The sequence below is a fragment of the Akebia trifoliata genome, chromosome 6 (assembly GCF_017979445.1).
Source record: "Akebia trifoliata isolate Shusen 1 chromosome 6, ASM1797944v1, whole genome shotgun sequence".
Classification (NCBI taxonomy): domain Eukaryota; kingdom Viridiplantae; phylum Streptophyta; class Magnoliopsida; order Ranunculales; family Lardizabalaceae; genus Akebia; species Akebia trifoliata.
Window position 1 is genome coordinate 18,534,855 of NC_141380.1, and position 18,086 is coordinate 18,552,940.

At 35.0% G+C, this 18,086-nt stretch overlaps 1 protein-coding gene across 5 annotated transcripts; it reads right to left on the reverse strand.

Moving 5' to 3' along the window:
- Positions 1–1,441: 1,441 nt before the first annotated feature.
- Positions 1,442–15,932, reverse strand: SCL33 (SC35-like splicing factor 33). 5 transcript variants are annotated; one of them, XM_086446014.1, is made up of 7 exons: positions 15,817–15,932; positions 15,026–15,052; positions 12,004–12,172; positions 3,461–3,538; positions 2,583–2,747; positions 2,097–2,225; positions 1,442–1,997 (listed from the first exon to the last, which is right to left on the reverse strand). In XM_086446014.1, exons 3-7 carry the CDS (start codon positions 12,150–12,152, stop codon positions 1,853–1,855), a joined length of 666 nt encoding a protein of 221 aa, XP_086302140.1. In that variant the 5' UTR covers positions 12,153–12,172; positions 15,026–15,052; positions 15,817–15,932; the 3' UTR covers positions 1,442–1,852. The 5 variants fall into 5 exon arrangements, with proteins under 5 accessions (XP_086302140.1, XP_086302139.1, XP_086302138.1 ...); XM_086446013.1 differs by having other exon boundaries at positions 15,026–15,064; positions 15,815–15,832; XM_086446012.1 differs by lacking the exon at positions 15,817–15,932 and having other exon boundaries at positions 15,026–15,197.
- Positions 15,933–18,086: the final 2,154 nt, after the last annotated feature.

Sequence of the window (18,086 nt, forward strand, 5' to 3'; positions counted from 1 at the left end):
GAGAGCAATTCTTTCTTTGCTTGGCACTAATAATAATTAATGATCATTAAGGAAATTGGCATAATAATATCATAACAATTAAACTGAACACTGGTGCATATGAGTTGAAGACTTAAAAGGGTAAAAAATGACACTTTGAAGTGTTGTGAAAGATATCAACATGAAACGAATTCACCATAAAACTTATAAGGCAAAGAAGAAGACCATGGAGCATGCCCAATTGGATTCCTGCTACCCAACTTTAGGAACCCACATCAACAGCAAATGAGGCCTCCTCCGAACTGGCGTATTCCACTCTGTCCAAAACCCAAGTCTATATGCTAAGAGTAATATCACCCTCTCTCCCTCTCTTCCAATTAGGATTGCAATTGGCCTTGGTTCAACCCCCCCCCCCCCCCCCATATATATATATATATATATATATATATATATATATATATATGGGTCCCATTCAGCAACAAACATTTTGGCAAAACATTTTTCAAAACATGGGTTAGAGGTTTTGGAATGGGCTGATTTTTTGTGAGGATGATCTCTACGGTGAGGAGATCATCCTCACCAAAAATCAGCTCATTCCAAAACTTTTAGCCCCAGTTTACAAGTTGAAAAATTGTGGACCGTCCATTTTTTGTAAACCATTTTTGATGGAGTTAGAAGTTTTGGAATGGGCTGATTTTTGGTGAGGATGATCTCCTCACCGTAGAGATCATCCCATTCCAAAACCTCGAATCCATGTTTTGAAAAATGTTTTGCCAAAATGTTTGTTGCTGAACATTTCCCTATATATATATAGGGAAATGTTCAGCACCCTAAGTTTTACCACACTTTAACAAACGTTTTTTGTCCTACATGGGTTAGAAGTTTTGGAATGGGCTGATTTTTGGTGAGGATGATCTCTATGATTAGAAGATCATCCTCCCCAAAAATCAGCCCATTCCGAAATGTTTAACCCCATGTTTACACGTTGAAAAATCGTGGACCGTCCATTTTTTGTAAATCATTTTTGATGGGGTTAGAAGTTTTGGAATGAGCTGATTTTTGGTGAGGATGATCTCCTCACCATAGAGATCATCCTCACCAAAAATCAGCCAATTCCAAAACTTCTAACCCATGTAAGACAAAACACGTTTGTTAAAGTGTGTGGTAAAGCTTAGGGTGCTGAACGGGACCCATATATATATATATATATATATATATATATATATATATATATACACACACAGTAAAACAAGCCTACACAAACAAATCCATCTATCTACATGCCAAGGAAAATAGGAGCACTAACCCACTACGCATATCTTCCAATCTAGATTTCAAACCAAAACACAAGCAGTCATGGATTAATATATTTGTGCACGGGTTAGTTCTTTTTTCTGTTGTATCACCCCCCAAAGGGCGATAGTCCAAAACAGCCCTGAGAGGACTTATGGTCAAATAAAAATCTGAGAATTGAAGCCATATATATTTGGTTGAATATCATATACCAAGTCCCAATCATTAAAATAAACTTACTTCTTTTGTAATCACCATCTACAGTAAACTTACCTAAACAACCTCTAATTCAACTATTCTATTAAAGATCTGCCCAATTTCGACTGTTAAAGTTGAGTAGCAGCCCACTTCACTGTGTGCCATATTGATGAGTACAAGATTGGTACACAAACAGGAAAAAAAAGTACCAGTTTAACATGATAGAAACAGTTTTATAGTGATTGAGCACTACTGCCACAGCACAAATAAACCTAACATGCCCAGAGAGGAAAAAAAATTTGAAACCCACCTTGAGCCAACAATCTAATTGTTAAAGCAAGCACTGAAAATAACAGCACAGCATGTACCTTTCCAGCTACCTCTACTGGCTCAAGGACAAGGACCCTTCTCTATGTTCTCTAGTGTAGTCTTCAGGGCTTTGGCTCCGGCTCCTTGAACCATTATATGGGGGAGAGCGGGAGTACGACTGCTCTCGACGGCCTCTTCTATCTTGAGGTGAAACCGACCTGTTGGGATTGGTATAATAGACATCAAGTATATATATAAATAAAAATTAAAAAAAAAAAAATTATAAAACATTGAACCAAATAAATAGAATTGCTTACCTTGAATAATGCCTTCGCGCAGGGGAAGGGGAGTAGTAACTGGGGCTGCGAGAATGAGATCTTGCATAACGAGGTGAACGAGAATATCGAGGAGGAGATCGCCTTCGATCATATACTCGACCCCTACCACTGAGAAGATCACCAAATCAGAAATCTTTACTTCAACTGAGGCTTGCTTTCCCAGAAATAAGCCTTTTTTAAGTTATATTATTTTAAGAAGAAAAAAAGAACTTAATTTGCCACATCAACTCTTTCTTTTCTTTTCTTTTTTTTGATAACCAAAATTTTATTAGAGCATTAACTCTTATTTATAACACACCAATTAATGAAATGTTGTATAACATATATATATATTTTTTTTTTTAAATGATTGATGATGTATACCATATCAAATAATAATATAGACCCACCAATCCAAACAGTATCATAAATAATAACTATTAACCGGAATGCGAATCAAGATCCAAACAATAATGCCAAGTTTACCTCGATCGTTCACGGGCCCTCATATCAGATGGCTTCTTTCTATTCTCCTCTGCGAATACAACAGTCAGCTCCCGACCATGAAGAATCTGCCCATCCATTTGATATTTGGCTTCTGCAGCATCTGCAGGATCTACATACTGGACAAAACCAAAGCCACGTGGGTCCCTGAAACATACATAGGTTTTTAGTAACAAAAAAGGAGGATGCATAAACACCCGGACAGTATCACCAAGATAATTTTGTCTGTTAAAATCACCAAAATAATCCCGGGAAACATGGGAGGTCATGATGAGCATGAAAATGCTATTTGGTACTTTCGTACAATTCAAGTAAAAGCAAGCACTCGGCTGCTGACCTTGCAAATGTCAGAGTTTAAAGATGACTTCAAGTTCTTCAAGACTTGAATATCTTCACAGTCTATTCAAACCCAACTTCCTTCTCATCTTCATATACATTAACATCATCTTCAACAGAACTCTTATTACTTGAGACTGACGTCTTCAGAACTTTATTTTTCACTGTTAAATCTCAACAAATTTAATAAAACAAAAGATCCAACGTGCAATAAAAGAATAGTAGATCATAAAGAACAAGCTCCAACAATTCAAAATAAAAAGATACATGTATAATAAAAGAAAGTACAAAAGCAAGTGCCACCAACAAAACAGTAGTTTAGGAAAACAGAATAAGAGAAGCAAAAAAAAGTAGATGGGCAGCCTAAAGTCATTCACTACAACTCACACATATATTCAATACATAGGATCGTTATCTCTACATAGGTCAACCAAAAATGATGGAAAAAGAAAATTTAAAACTATGCTGAAATACAGACATCATCAGCTAATTTAGATAATAATAGTAAGCAGGAATAGATTTACCGAGTATAGTAGTCTCGTGGTAAGTAAATATCCTTAAGAGGACCGAATTGCCCAAAAGGCCTCCGTAAGTCTTCTGGCCTGAAATAACATAAAATCGAAAATAAACTAGGTGCCCCAAGCAGACGTAAACCTAAAAGCTTCTCCTGAAGAAATATAACAGCTAAAAACAAATGCACTTGTTCTTTTTGCTTAGGGCATTGGCATGCCTATGATCCATCATCCACGTACAATAATTAAGAATATAACTTCAAAAGATGCACACAAGCACACACAAAAAAAACTAAAGGATATAAATACAGATATGACCATCTAATTAGTTTTAAAATATATAATTGAGTGCATTGAGATGTACATAAATGGTAGGGCCATTGATGGAAAGTCCCTCAAAGTAATATCATTAAAGTGACTTGGCATCCCTAACTCAACGTCATAGTTTGCACATCTATTAGGGCATTATCTTTGAATTTTAATACAAATGTCTACCTCATCATGTGTGTAGCCTACAAAAGTTTGTATCATCCTTCTCAAAAAGATGAAGAAATTGGAGAAGACGCTGGAATATGTAATGGCGTGAAGTATGTGAGACTGTAAGGAACACTGGGGAGAGTTTGACCATAACTCATATGATAATAATTGTAAATGAGCACATTAAAAGATGGAAGAGCAGGGTGACAGTGAGAATATAGAAAAGAATAAGCAGGTGGAATCTAACAGGAGAAAATATGTTACTCTTTTGTAAATAAATGATAAAAGAAATATATGAAGCAATTAAAGGCAGAGACTACAGTAGTGTAGCGTAGTATGTGAGCTGGGATCGCAACTAAATAGCATCACAACTAAAGAAGGGGTCAAAGATTCAAGCACATCCTGCGAACTAAAATGGAAGTGTTTTTTAAAACATATTACACATGGGAACTCCAAAAATGCCTCGAAAGGCAACCTATTACATTAATTGTTGAAAGCAGATCGACAATGTAGTTTACAAGGTCACAGGTGTGATAAAAATCAGATACATATAATATCTATATAATAAATTTTATATAATTATTATTTATAAGGAGGGTGGTTGTCTGTTTGGTTCAATTCTATACCAACCCTGAATAGAGAACCATACCAAACTGGTTGGTTCTGTATTTTCCTACCCCTGATCTGAATCAAAACTTGTTCCAAACCAACCCAAAACTATCAGTTTGGTTTGATTCTCAGTTTGAACCAGACCAAGTTGCACCCCTAATAGATGGGATGTCAGTGTCAATCCTTATCAAAATTTTAGATATTGTGTATGATATCATTCTTGCACAGTTGAGAAGCCAGATAATAGTGGCAGTATCAGCCAAGGCATGTTTTTTTTTCTTTGGATGAATATGGCACGTTATTTAATGATACATGGCACAGAAGTACACAAATGTCATCCTTTTGTGCCACTCACAATTGTTATTGATCATCCCCTTCATGATGATCCAAAAAATCTCTTTCACTGGCTCAGGTCCTCAATCATAGTAGTTAAGGATCTCTCAAATGAAGCGATCCAAGGGAAAACACAAACTAACCTGATGTAGATAGGCTTGTTGACCCTTATCTCAATACCTATGATTAAGTTAAGATGCATCGAAGAAAGAAATCAGCAGCATTGACCGAGTCAATTCTATTTGACCGAGTGACCGAGTCTACTCGGGTTGACCAAGTTAGCTTGACCCAAGTTTTGACCGGTCCACAAGACCTAATCCAACTTCTCTTAAAACTCTTTCTTTTTATTGAGTTTCTATTTTTTAAGTTGCTTAAGTAGTCCTAATTAGTTTCTATTTCAATTTTAGAAAATTTCTTTTCCTAGTTAGTTTCTAATTTGTTTTATGTTTAAAATTCGTTTTTATTCTTTAGGTTATAATTAGAAGTCCTTTCAGATGTCCAAATTGAGTGCTAATAGGATTAGAAAGTTCGTAATATGTTATACATAGATTAGGAAATTACTTTTTATTATTTTAAAAAGTTTCTAAGTTGTTATAAAGTTATTTTTATAAGGAGCTCCAATAAACAAATTCAGTGAGTTAGCTTTTTTGAAGATTGATTAATAAAAGAAAAAGAAAAAGCCTCTTCCCTTTCTTTGTTTTTTTTATATTTTTAACATCAGAACCTGATATTGGTTATTAATTTTAGCATTTGTGATTGATTTCCATCAATCTTAAACCTAGATTGAAGTTTCTAGTCTGTTTCGCTCAACATAACGATTCTTCATTAATTTTAGTTCTTGGGATCTCACTCTAGAACCTGATTTTTAACAAACTCTAGGTTTGTGTGTCCTACCCTACATCACAACCTTGAGCTGACCCACGATGACATGGATTGTGCCATGACCCTTGAACAAATACCCCAAGCTCTTCAGCATGTCCCTTAATCGAACGTAATTTGTAATGGCATTAATGGGTTGAATGTCCAAATCTAGTAGATTCTTGAACGAATTATGAAAATTCAAGAGAAAATATAAATAAATAAATAAATAAGAACAACGGAAGAAGGTAAGCAATACATAAAGAACTTTGATCAGATGAAGTTCACCTCTTATCCCATTCTTTTCCTTTTCTCCATTATCGCTCTCATTTAAAGTTACTTGGAAGGTTTGAAATGTTTAAATCCCACATAAAATGGAGTTTACATAGGACCCATACAATCCTCAAGGATACAATGTTATGATTTCATCAGTAGGCATGCACCTAGTTGAGGCCATTAGGCAACGAGCAAGAATTTGATTGACAATATGGAGAATATTACCGTTGGGGCATCGGAAAGGTGACAAACGTATAGTACTGAACTATCTTTTCTAAAACCTGGGTTGATATCCCCCAACTCATAATTTGTTTTTGATAATTTACAATGTATCTAAATGTAAAAATCGAGTAGCTCAATGGCTTAAATATGAATCTAAATGAAATAAAAAAAAAACCCCAAAATAATAGAAAGATGGTTAAAGATCACGGTCACCAAATCGGGTTCTGGAATAAGTCGAGAGGGGAAAAACATAAAAAAGAGAAAACGGAAAGATCGGGAAAAACTCGAAATAGTGTTAGAACAATGTAATTTTGCCTACTAAGTAATGTTATCATTTATATCATCAAATCTTATTTATCTCTGTAAGAATAAATCTTAAAATTTTAAACTGATGTCATTCATAAATCCATAAAAAAGTAATATCCACCTACTTAAAATAGTTCAAACTTCAAAATACAAAAGCATTACAATCATAAATCTATATTAAGATTCATCAACTTATCAAAATCATCCTCCATTCCATCCTCATTCTCTGATGCTCCATCACTATTATCGTCATCATCTTCATCAACATTATCTTATCCTACTTCATCATTTGGGATATCTGAGGATGCTGAAATTTTGTCTAAGATGATTGGTTCTGAATTTTTTTGTTCTTTTTTTCACAAGTCTTCTTAAAATGCATGTTCATCTTTACAAACACCAAGTCATATAACTTCTTCAACTCTAATCTATTTTTCTTCTTAGTATGTTGCAGCCTTAAAAGCACTCCAATTTCTTTCACATCATGAAGAGACGACTTTTTTCAAAATGAATTTCATTCCTTCATCAGTTATTACAATGAGTGTGAAAAAGGTCTAGGACAAATAGTTTCAAAAATATAATGAAACCCACGTCTCTATTGCCAATCACGGCCTAATCACCTTCAAGAGCGAAAAAAAATTATATCCAAAACACTAGAGAACATCGGAAAAAAAATTAATCCAATTTTTTTGTTCTCTTCGGTTTTGTTATCTAGTTATGATTTCAACCCATTTAGGACTCTGAATTTATGGGTCTCAATGCATCCTTTCAAAGTACCTTCACGCTATCACAATGGCTACCTGGATTATGTCCGTTTGCACAACGGAACATTGAATCTGAATTATTACACTTGTACCTGTCCCAATCGCACGATGAACAAATGAGATCAAACCAATCCCCTCTTCATAAACAAGGACTAAATAGGATAGACCAATGAATTTGTAGGAATTTACTTTAATTTGAAATTTCCAAAAAATCCCACAAAAAAGTATCCAGTTGGCTATAGGTTCAAGTATCTTCCAAAAAATTAAAAAATTCAAATAAATTAACAAATCCAACACAGGCAAACACATATACACTCCCTATAGTTCAACTTACATAGTAGTGAATCTTTCTTAGACAAGTGGGTATTACGATTGTCTACATTTTAACTCCTTGGAGAGCCAGTTGAGTTTTATAAAACCACGCCAATCACCACACAAGCAAACACATATACACTCCGCAATGAGACCTGACTTACAGAATTATAGCCGTGAACAACGCTCATCGCTGTTGAAGTCTCCCTCCAGCAGAGAAACGAAGAAGGGGAAGAAAAGAAGCTAATTCAATTATGGGGAGGTAAAAGTAATTTTTAAAATTTTATTTGATAAGAAATAATTGTAAGTTTATAATCGATCTCGACCGTGGATGTTCTTTTAATCTGATGGACCATACGCGTTGTAGAGATATAAGTGGATATAAGTGTACACGAAACGCAACCCTATATATATATTTAAGTATATATATACTTAAATATATATTGATTTTTGAAATACATTGAAAAAATAAACCTTATGTTTTTATATTTCTAATATACAAATACAGCCTATAGAGAGTATTTAAAAAATACAAACACAATTGACATCAATTTAAATTCAACAACATTAACATTAAAAAAATAAAATTGCAGCCAAAAATAATAAATTCAATAACATACAAACATAAAGAGTATTTAAAAATAAAGAGAATCGACAGTAATTAAAATTCAACAACTGTATTATTAAATAAAACTACAGCAAGCCAGCAACAAACACAATAAATTCAGCAACAGTAACATTAAAAAAATGCAGCAACAAATAACACAGAATAAATATATTGTAGCAGCCAACAACAAAAAAATCATCCATATGTCGACCAACATGACTACTCTCTCTCTCATGAAAGAATAAAAAATGCATTAAAGAAGCTAACTAACAAAACAAGTGTGGCTTTAGCATTTTATCAAACATCAGTTATGCGTTTTTTTTTTTGAAAAGTAAACATCAGTTATGCTTTCAAGATGTATAATCTAAAAGAAGATAACCTGTCGAGTTATATCGACAAGGAATCAAATCCATTTGGCTCTCTTACCTACTCAAGCCCATCAAACCTCCTCTAAGGTTAAAAAAATCCCTAAGAGAGAGAGAGAGAGAGATTCATTCTATGGAGACTGGAGAGAGAGGCATGTACTTGTTCAACAAAAATGGGGCTTCCTGTCTCGAGTTCCAAATGTATGACAAATGGTGGACAGTCTTGGGACTTTGGGCTTCGCACTGGTTTAATGATTGGGAATTAGAAACAGTCGGAAGATTAATCCACTTTGTGAGCTCTTTCTCCCTCGTTGTCGAGAAAGAGGATTTACGAGTTTGGAGGGCGAGTGACGATGGTTTCTTCTCAGTAAGTTCTTTTTATCATTCATTGAACATTGATGGTCCTGCATCGTTCCCAAAGGTGGCCTATTTGGGGGCCTAAAGTGTCGTGTAAGGTGGCGTTTTTTAGTTGGATAGCAGTGTTGGAAAGGATTCAAACAATGGATTTCCTTATGCACAGAGGCCTCTATGGGCCTAATTGTTGTGTTTTGTGCTTTCGAGACAGGAAATCGACATATCATGTGTTACTTCACTGTAAGGTTGCTTCTAAGGTTTGGGCCCATTTTTCTTCCTTGTTTGGTGTGTGTTCGTGTCTCCCTAGGTCGATGTTAACACTATTTGAATCATGGGCATACCTTGGTAATTCCTTCTCCGAAGGAAAGAGATTACTTTGGAGCATCACTCATATCACTCACTTTGCAGTCTGTTGCAGCATTTGAAGAGAACATAACAATCAAACAATTTAGGGCAAAGAGCGTGATTTGCATTCTATTATTTTTTCTGTTTTAGGTCTTGTATTTTTGTGGTCTAAAGTCTTTATAGAATTAAGGGGTGTTTTCTTTTAAGAGTTTATGATCAATTGGGAGGAAGATTGGGGTATTGCAAGAGAGTAGATTTTTGTATTTGCCTTCGCTTGGTTCGTCTTCTCGACCGACCTTGCTTTTTTTTATCAATGAAATTTAACTTATCAAAAAAATATGTACTTGTTCGACTGGTTGATCTTCTTCTTCTTCTTCTTCTTCTTCTTCAAAGTAAAGACCAAGAAGCAATGGTGGTCGAGTTTAACGAAGAGGCTGAGAAGATAACAGAGAGAGTCGTCGAGATAAGGAGTTGCAGCTACAATCGCACAGAGTTAATTTTTAGGACTTCGATTTGATTCTCCTTACCTCTTAACAAAGACAAAAAAGAATGTGTTTTGGATTTTAAGTTTAGAGAGGATTTTCTTAATTGAAAGTTAACCTTTTATTTTTTATCAAATATTTAGGACACCCCTCAAGTTTAATAAATTATGACAAAACATCTCTTTTTTAATTTCTTACCAAAAAACTAAACGATTTAATCACGAATTTCATGATTTAATTGCGATTTTTCAAAACATCATGATTTAATCACAAGTTGAAAAAACAACGATTTAATCGTGATTTATTCAAAAAGTCGACGACTTCGGTGACTATGGTAAAGATCACACACCCTAAATAGGATTAAAATTACTTCTACCAGAGGAATCCAGAGACATCCCCAATGCTGGATTGAATCTATATGCAGATATTAGTAACAATTGGAATTGGGTAGGGACTACTACCGACTTATTGTGGTATTTGAGTTGTATATGGTATAACGATGTTTATCCTAATGATGCAGACATACAAAGGTGATCGATACACTCGAGAAATGCATTCACTAGGGCTTTATTTTCAAGGACAAAGCCATGGATACCAAAGACATAATTCTCTCGATCTAGGGTTTTATTTTCTTTTGGTCAAAAGTGTTTAGAGAATTTAGGGGAGTGCTTTTTGAGAATTTTGTAGGTAACTGGGAAAGGGCTTGTAACATTGCAACAGACTAGCCTCTTGCATTGATTTTCACTTGGTTGGTCATCTCGGCCAACCTCCCTAGCTTTTGAATGAAAATCTGCTTATTAAAAAAAAATGTGATATTTCTACAAAACTTGACTTGATGGCATAGTAATGAGTTGTAAGGGATCTACCACCATGGAATCACGAGAATTACACGCCGATAATCTAGAAGCCACATGCTCAATATAGTATATACTATATAGTACTCCTAAGCTTGGAATGGACCTGAGAAAGTGCACAAATAAGGAAAAAACTGCAATGGTAAGGCATGGAATAAAAGCCAAGTTTGAATTGGAAAAACTTTGCTTAGTCTAAATCTCTTACTCAATTGTCGAAGTGTCTTTGTAAATGCCCCTCTAATCTCCCATCAAAGAAGACGTGAAATCTATACAAGGGATAGGTCGATCAAGGAGTTAAGGGTCATTAGTCCTATTTTTTCTATTAACATAATCCAATTTCAAAGATGATGAAAGGTCATAAATTCCATCATCTCACGTTCTTGACCAAAAAATAAAACACCTATCCCACAAGTCCCAATGCTCCATTTGGAAAAGGTGAGATGTCGATCTGTCCCAACTCAAAATTGGATAAGGAACAAATCGTAAGGGCAAGTTTTTGACTTAACAGATGTTGATCTTTCAAAGATGAGAGAGGGACATAATCTTGATGTGCCTCCCATGTTCTTGACCAAAACACCCTACCCATTATAGACATACTTCGATCAAGCCGCAATGGATGCAAAACGTATGGGTACTTCCCTTATGTCTCCCAAAGGGAAAAACTCAGTTCATAACAAACCATATTTATATTTATAACATAAAATGCAAGTATTTATTCTCATACATTTTTATTCATAGATAACCTTCAAATATTATTATGCTATAAGATCTCGATACTAATAAAAGTAAATTATATGAATATTGGGTAACAAGTGATGAGGACGCATAAACACAGAGAGTCAAGAAAAAAATAGGATAATAAATGTGACTAACAAAATAAGAAAAAATAAAATACAACAGAACTAAAAAAAATCAAACTAATTAAAAATGACATTGTGACAGTGACCAAGAGCATAAAACCGTGGTGTAAAATCAGAATCTTATGATGGTCTCAACCAACTGAAACACCAACAGGTCTCGACCAGGGAGATCTGAGCTTAAAATAAGGCAACGATGGGAAAAGTCAAGCCATACCAAGGCATGAAGCCATCATCCATTCCAACCACCCATGAGACCTAGGTGTCTCGACCAAGACCTACCAAGCTGAATTGAACCACAAAACCAACCAAAAGAAGATCAACTCCTAAATACTTGACCGAACAGCAACAGGAACAATATTACAAGTGGATTTCACTTTGGTGTGACCATCACGTGGCACAAGTAGAAGTGACCAACAACTCAGTTACCTCTAAATATAAAGATGATGATAATTTGGAAAAAAACACATAAAAATAACAAGAATCAAACTTGACATATTGTGGAAACAAATAGCAGATAAGTTGATGAGAACAAACCTACAATCACGACGCAGGTTGCGAACTAAAAGACTAGTTGGAAGATCTCTATCACGACCTCCATATCGTCCCCTGGAAACGGGGCTGTGACCTCTTCTTCCATGCCCTCTTGGTGGTGAAGGACTGTAACTGTAACTTCTACCCCTCATTTGTCTACAATAACCCCAACCTACATCCAGTTCAAAGAAGCAAGAAACTAACTGTTGAAGATCAAATAAATCATACAGGTAAGCATCAATAATAGCTTATGAATGATGAATGATCAAACGGGTATCGAATAAGAGGGGAAAAACACACTTGGTCTAAATATTATTTGTTCACATAAGCATTTTTACATTTGAAATAAGCAGAGATATCACTATGTTACCAGAAGCATCTTCGTTGAACAAACTCTAAAAGCCTCATTCTTTTTTCTTTATTTTAACAGCTCTTGTATGGTGTATAACCCATACAAAGGAAAATGCCCATACTATAATAGAAATAACATATGAGCCTCACCATATACCCTAAAGTCTAAATGTTTTGAAACACTTCATGATAGTCTATCCATTTCTCTTTGATGGGTTATTTGGAGGGCGACGAACACTGATTTTTTTGGGCAAGGGTCGACGCATAAAGCTCCATTATAATCTTGTACACCTCCTTTCATGTTGATTTTAGGAGTTCAATGTTGATGATTTTTTCTATAATAAGACAGCATGAAAGAAGATTGTGATTTTTTTTTTTTTGATAGGCAATTGTGATGTTTTTTTAGTTTCTTGTTTCTTGGTTTGTGCCATCCTCAATCACAAGTCCATCAATTCAGCTCCCAAGAGTTTGTTTTTAAGTTTGGAGACCCTTTGCTCCCGTAAGTTTTTGTTTGTCTCTTTTTCTTTGTTTCTTTTTGTTCTTGTATCCTTGTTTTTGTGGTTGGTCACCTCGACCACCTTTTTAATAAATTTCTGGTTTACCTATCCAACAAACAGGCCATCAATTCATTTTGTTTTTAAATAAATCATCCTCCTACCAATCACAAAAACAATGACGACGACAAAAGTTATTAAGATTTTTTGCTTGTACTAAACATTGTTAATTAACTTGACTATTAATTTACTTTCTATGTCTATCTAAGAACCAAATTTCAACACCCAATCTAGATAAGAACAAAACATCCTATGACGGGGTCTTTTGAGAGCAAGCAAACCATCTTTTCACTACAAAACTAGGGAGAAAAAAGATGGGAGCTAAGGAAAGCACAAGGATAAGCATGTTATTAGTCATGCCAATGTATCTTTCACACCACGCCCATGAACTAGGAGAGAATTAAAGTTATAGGCCATCTCAAATGTTGAAGCCACCATATTATCTCCATGTAATGATTTAAGGGTATGTTTGATTGCATGGAAAGTGACTTTCCATGGAATTTGAAATCCATGGAAAAATAGTGGTGGAAAATAGGTAGGGTTGGAAAATCAAATTTCATTGTTTAATTTTACTTTGATAAAATCATGACAAAAATATGAGAAAAAAGAAGAGAAGATGAAGAGAAAGAGAGAGGGGGGAGGATGTGGCGGCGGCGACAGCGACGGAGACGGTGGTGGTGGTGGCGGCGGCGGCGGTGATGGCGATGGCGATGGTGATGGTGGAGGTAAGTGAGGAAGAAGGAAGAACGTGATAGTGATGGTGGCGGCGGCGGAGGCGGAGGTAAGTGAGGAAGAAGATGGGGGGAAAACGTGGTGGTGGTGGTGGCGGAGGAGGTGAGGAATGGAGAAGAAGGAGAAGAAGAGAGAGAGAGAGAAGGTGGTCGGAGATGGTGATGATAGAGACGGAGACGGCGACGGCGACGGTGATGACGATGACAACGAGGTTAGTGTAATGGTGGTGGTGGTGGTAGGAAAGAAGAAGATATGAGTGGGGAAGAATTGGGGATAGAAAATATGGGTGGATGGAAAATGAATTTCCATTTCCATGTGCAATCAAACACTTGAAAAATGTCATTTTCCATGGAAATTGATTTTCCACCCTATTTTCCATGTGCAATCAAACATACCCTAAATGGATTCTTAACCATCACCCCAATATTGCTAAAACAACTTGGTGAATCCAAGCATTGGACATTGTTGAAGTGCCTTTACACATAGATAGACATATAATAACTATACGAGTAATTTGCTAATTTATCAAGTTTACTAGTTTGATTTAATAACAGTGCTTAAATAAAAAGGTCCAGAAGCTTGATTTTTTTTTATAAGTAGTCCAGAAGTTTGATTCAAATTATAAAAAAGAAAATTTAACAAATAGCTCATTTTTAGTGTGCTCAAATAAAACCACATGGACTAGGTATAACTTCTATCAAAAAGCAATTATCTTTGCACACACACTTACACACACAAACAAAATTCAAGTGCATTCGATTAGATCAACAACAAAGATGATTACTCATCGAATGAATTCTTCAGAGTTGTTCTCTTAGAAAGGAAGTGTAAAGCAAAAGGTAGATTTCAGAAAACTACCAAGTGTTGGGCGATTTAATAACAAAGCAAGAACCCTATAACCAAACCTTCAAAAATCACATGGCTGTCGACTTGAGCGATTTGAACAACACCCCTTTCTTTCATATAGATTGTCCCCCATAACAGCAAATTGAACATAGGAGTTATAACCACAAATGCTAAAACTTATCCACAAAACCTTCTCAATCAACATACATAAATATGTTTATTGACTTCCAAGGAATTATGAAGTCCTCTTAAACCTAACTTTGGAAACCATTTCTAGCCCCCCACTTGTGATCTGTAATGCCATGAAACGTGAAGAAATCAAACAAATGGAGCTTAAGAGCTCCTTAATTTTGAGATAAAACTGTTTCAAGAAACCTAAGATCAAATAAAATATAAAAAAATTCTATAGATTCCAATACGAATCTGTATCAAACAAAGATCAGATCAATAAATTCCCGACAACAAAAAAATCTCAAAACCCTAACAGAGAGAACGCATAGAAACAATGACATATTAACAGAGATATTAAAGGTGAGAAATACCTGAGATGCAAAGAGAACTCTCTCTCTCTCTCTCTCTCTCTCTCTCTCTCTCTCTCACACAATCTCTATGCCCTCGAAGCTGTTTTCCACACCCAAGTCTTGAACCCTTTTGACCTTTCGAGAAGCTTCCTCATGTCCGAGAGAATATTTGCTCCACCCAAACGAGAGCGAAGCTAGATCTATCCTTTTCCTCAAAATACCACGTGGTATACTTGTTTGGTTAAAATATATCTGATCAATGATTGGTAGTCCATGACATATTATTTTTTTGTCACAAGCTATGAGATCGACACGTGGCACATTATTAAAATAGACCGGCTCTCCTACACTCGTTTGTGGGAGAGAACCACACAAATGAGTTTTAGAGCCACACGATCTCAATCACAGATCTCAAGATCTACTTACCACATCAGCAAGTTACCACGTCAGATCTCCTCTCTCCCATGCATCTAAATTCTAAACCACTTCAGAAAAAAAAAAAAAAATCTAAATTATTTTAGGTTTCTATGTATCAAAACCAGCCCTTCTTCTTCAATATTAAAAAAAAAAAATTAGAAATTATTTTAAGTTTCTATGTGCCAAAATCAGTCCTTCTTCTCCAACATTGAAAAAAAAATCTAAATTGTTTTAGGTTTTTATCTACCAAAACGAATCCTTCTCCAACATTGATCAAGCTTCGATGAATGGAAAATAAGATCCAACAACTCCGACGATCGTCAGGTTAGCTATATTCTCCTCTCTCTCTCTCTCTCTCTCTCTCTCTCTCTCTCTCTCTCACACACACACACACACACACACACAATCTCTATGCCCTCAAAACTATTTTCCACACCCAAGTCTTGAACCCTTTTGACCTTTCGAGAAACTTCCTCATGTCCGAGAGAATATTTGCTCCACCCAAACAAGAGCGAAGCTAGATCTATCATTTTCCTCAAAATGCCACGTGGTATACTTGTTTGGTCAAAATATATCTGATCAATGATTGGTAGTCCATGACATATTGTTTTTTTGTCACAGGGTATGAGATCGACACGTGGCACATCATTAAAAGAAACCAGCTCTCCTACACTCGTGGCACATCATTAAAAGAGGTCGGCTCTCCTACACTCATTTGTGGGAGAGAACCACACGAATGAGTTTTAGAGCCACACGATCTCAATCACAGATCTCAAGATCTACTTGTCACATCAGCAAGTTACCACGTCAGATATCCTCTCTCCCATGCATCTGAATTCTAAACCACTTCAGCAACAAAAAAAAAAAATCAAAATTGTTTTAGGTTTCTATGTACCAAAACCAACCCTTCTTCTTTAATATTAAAAAAAAATTCTAAATTATTTTAGGTTTCTATGTACCAAAACCAATCCTTCTTCTCCAACATTAAAAAAAAAAATCTAAATTGTTTTAGGATTTTATCTCCCAAAACCAATCTTTCTCCAACATTGATCAAGTTTCAATGAATGGAAAATAAGATCCAACAACTCTGACCAAACTCCGACGATCGTCACGTTAGCTATATTCTCCCCTCTCTCTCTCTCTCTCTCTCTCTCTCTCTCTCTCTCTCTCTCTCTCTCTCTCGTGAAACCCTAGCAGAAAATTACCTTGGTGAGCAATTGGTAGGTTTCTCCAAAGTGATATATGTGTTTCCCTCTCATGAAACCCTAGAAGAAGAACAGCCCCTTTCCTCCCTCTGTGTAGCGATAGAGGTTAATCAAATTTCGTCAAACGGAATATCAAACGCCCCAATTCCAAGCTTGAAAGATAGCCCAAGTTTCTTTTTCTCCTCTCCTAGCATCTCTCTTCTTATATGAGATTGTACCTCCAAAATTTATTCTTCTTCTATGTTAATTTGTAATTTCTACCTCCTGTATTATTTTACTCTATTTAGATCTTTCTTTACAGAAATAATTATTTGATATTCAAATTCTAAGCATCTCGATTTCTTTCTTTTTTAGGGAAAATATGTTGAATTTTGATTTCAATCATCTATATTAACGCATTTGATTGAAAAACCCATAAAATGGATCGATTAAAATGTTGAAAATACATTAACTTTGACATAAGGGAAGAAATATTGACCAATGTATGACCTTGTTGTCAATTTATTCTATTAGTTAGATGAGATTTTGAATATCATGCCAAACTCAATTGAGGTGAACTTTGAATTTGAATATCATTCCAATCTAAAAATTTTAAATTAATCTCATTGGAAAAAATTCAGATTGTGAAGTTGTAGATTTTAAAGAGATTCAACTGGGAATTGAACTTTTAGTTCTTTGATCGCATCATTTTGATTATTAGTTGATTATTAGAACTGTGTATTTTTTTTTTCCAAATACCCTATAGTGAAAGTTAACAGTTAAAAGTTAAAAGTTAAAGGATGAAGGCAATGAACGTTCAACGTTCTGTTTCATCTTATTTTTCTGTAACTTAGAAACAATATGAAACTCAGTTTTCAACAAATCTCCCACCTTACAAGTTTGCGGCCCTTAACACCAAAGTTCAGATTTACCTATATTTCTTCTCATTCCTTAAATCTACATTGAAGGAAATTCATCAAACTATCAATATGCGAATAATGTGTGTGTATACATGTAAATAAACAAACATTTACTCTATTTATAATTCCCCTCATTGATGTAGATATTATATAATGTGAATAACTCATGGGCAAAAAATTGTATTGAAACATTATAAAGACATTTTGTTCTGTTTAATGGATATCTTTTTTTTTTTAAATATTGCTAGTTATATGACATTTACAAAATATCTCAAGTTTGTCTCAAAGTGTGAAGAAGAAGGGTAGACTCCATATATTAATATTCATGTTGCACATTTTAAGACTTTTTAAATATAAAGCTTATTTAATATTTGTGATTTTCTTTATATCATAGGCTCTAGTACAATTCCAATGTTGAACTCAAGGAAAGGAGGTTTCACAAAACTTCCAATATCTAGTCTCTATATGACTATGTTGATTCTTTGAATTGCTTGGATGTTAAGAAATATTGTTTGGTCTCCAATTTCCTATCGGGTTGTCTATGGCTCATACAAGTATTGT

Bases quoted from the DNA above. Each gene is read 5' to 3' on its own strand.
- SCL33 (XM_086446010.1), bottom strand. From the start codon at position 14,633: ATGTTCAATTTGCTGTTATGGGGGACAATCTATATGAAAGAAAGGGGT. The intron at 12,173-14,542 runs GTTTGGTTATAG...AACTGGATGTAG, and splicing joins CAGCCATGTGATTTTTGAAG to GTTGGGGTTATTGTAGACAA. The intron at 2,748-3,460 runs GTAAATCTATTC...TGTATGTTTCAG, and splicing joins CCACGAGACTACTATACTCG to GGACCCACGTGGCTTTGGTT.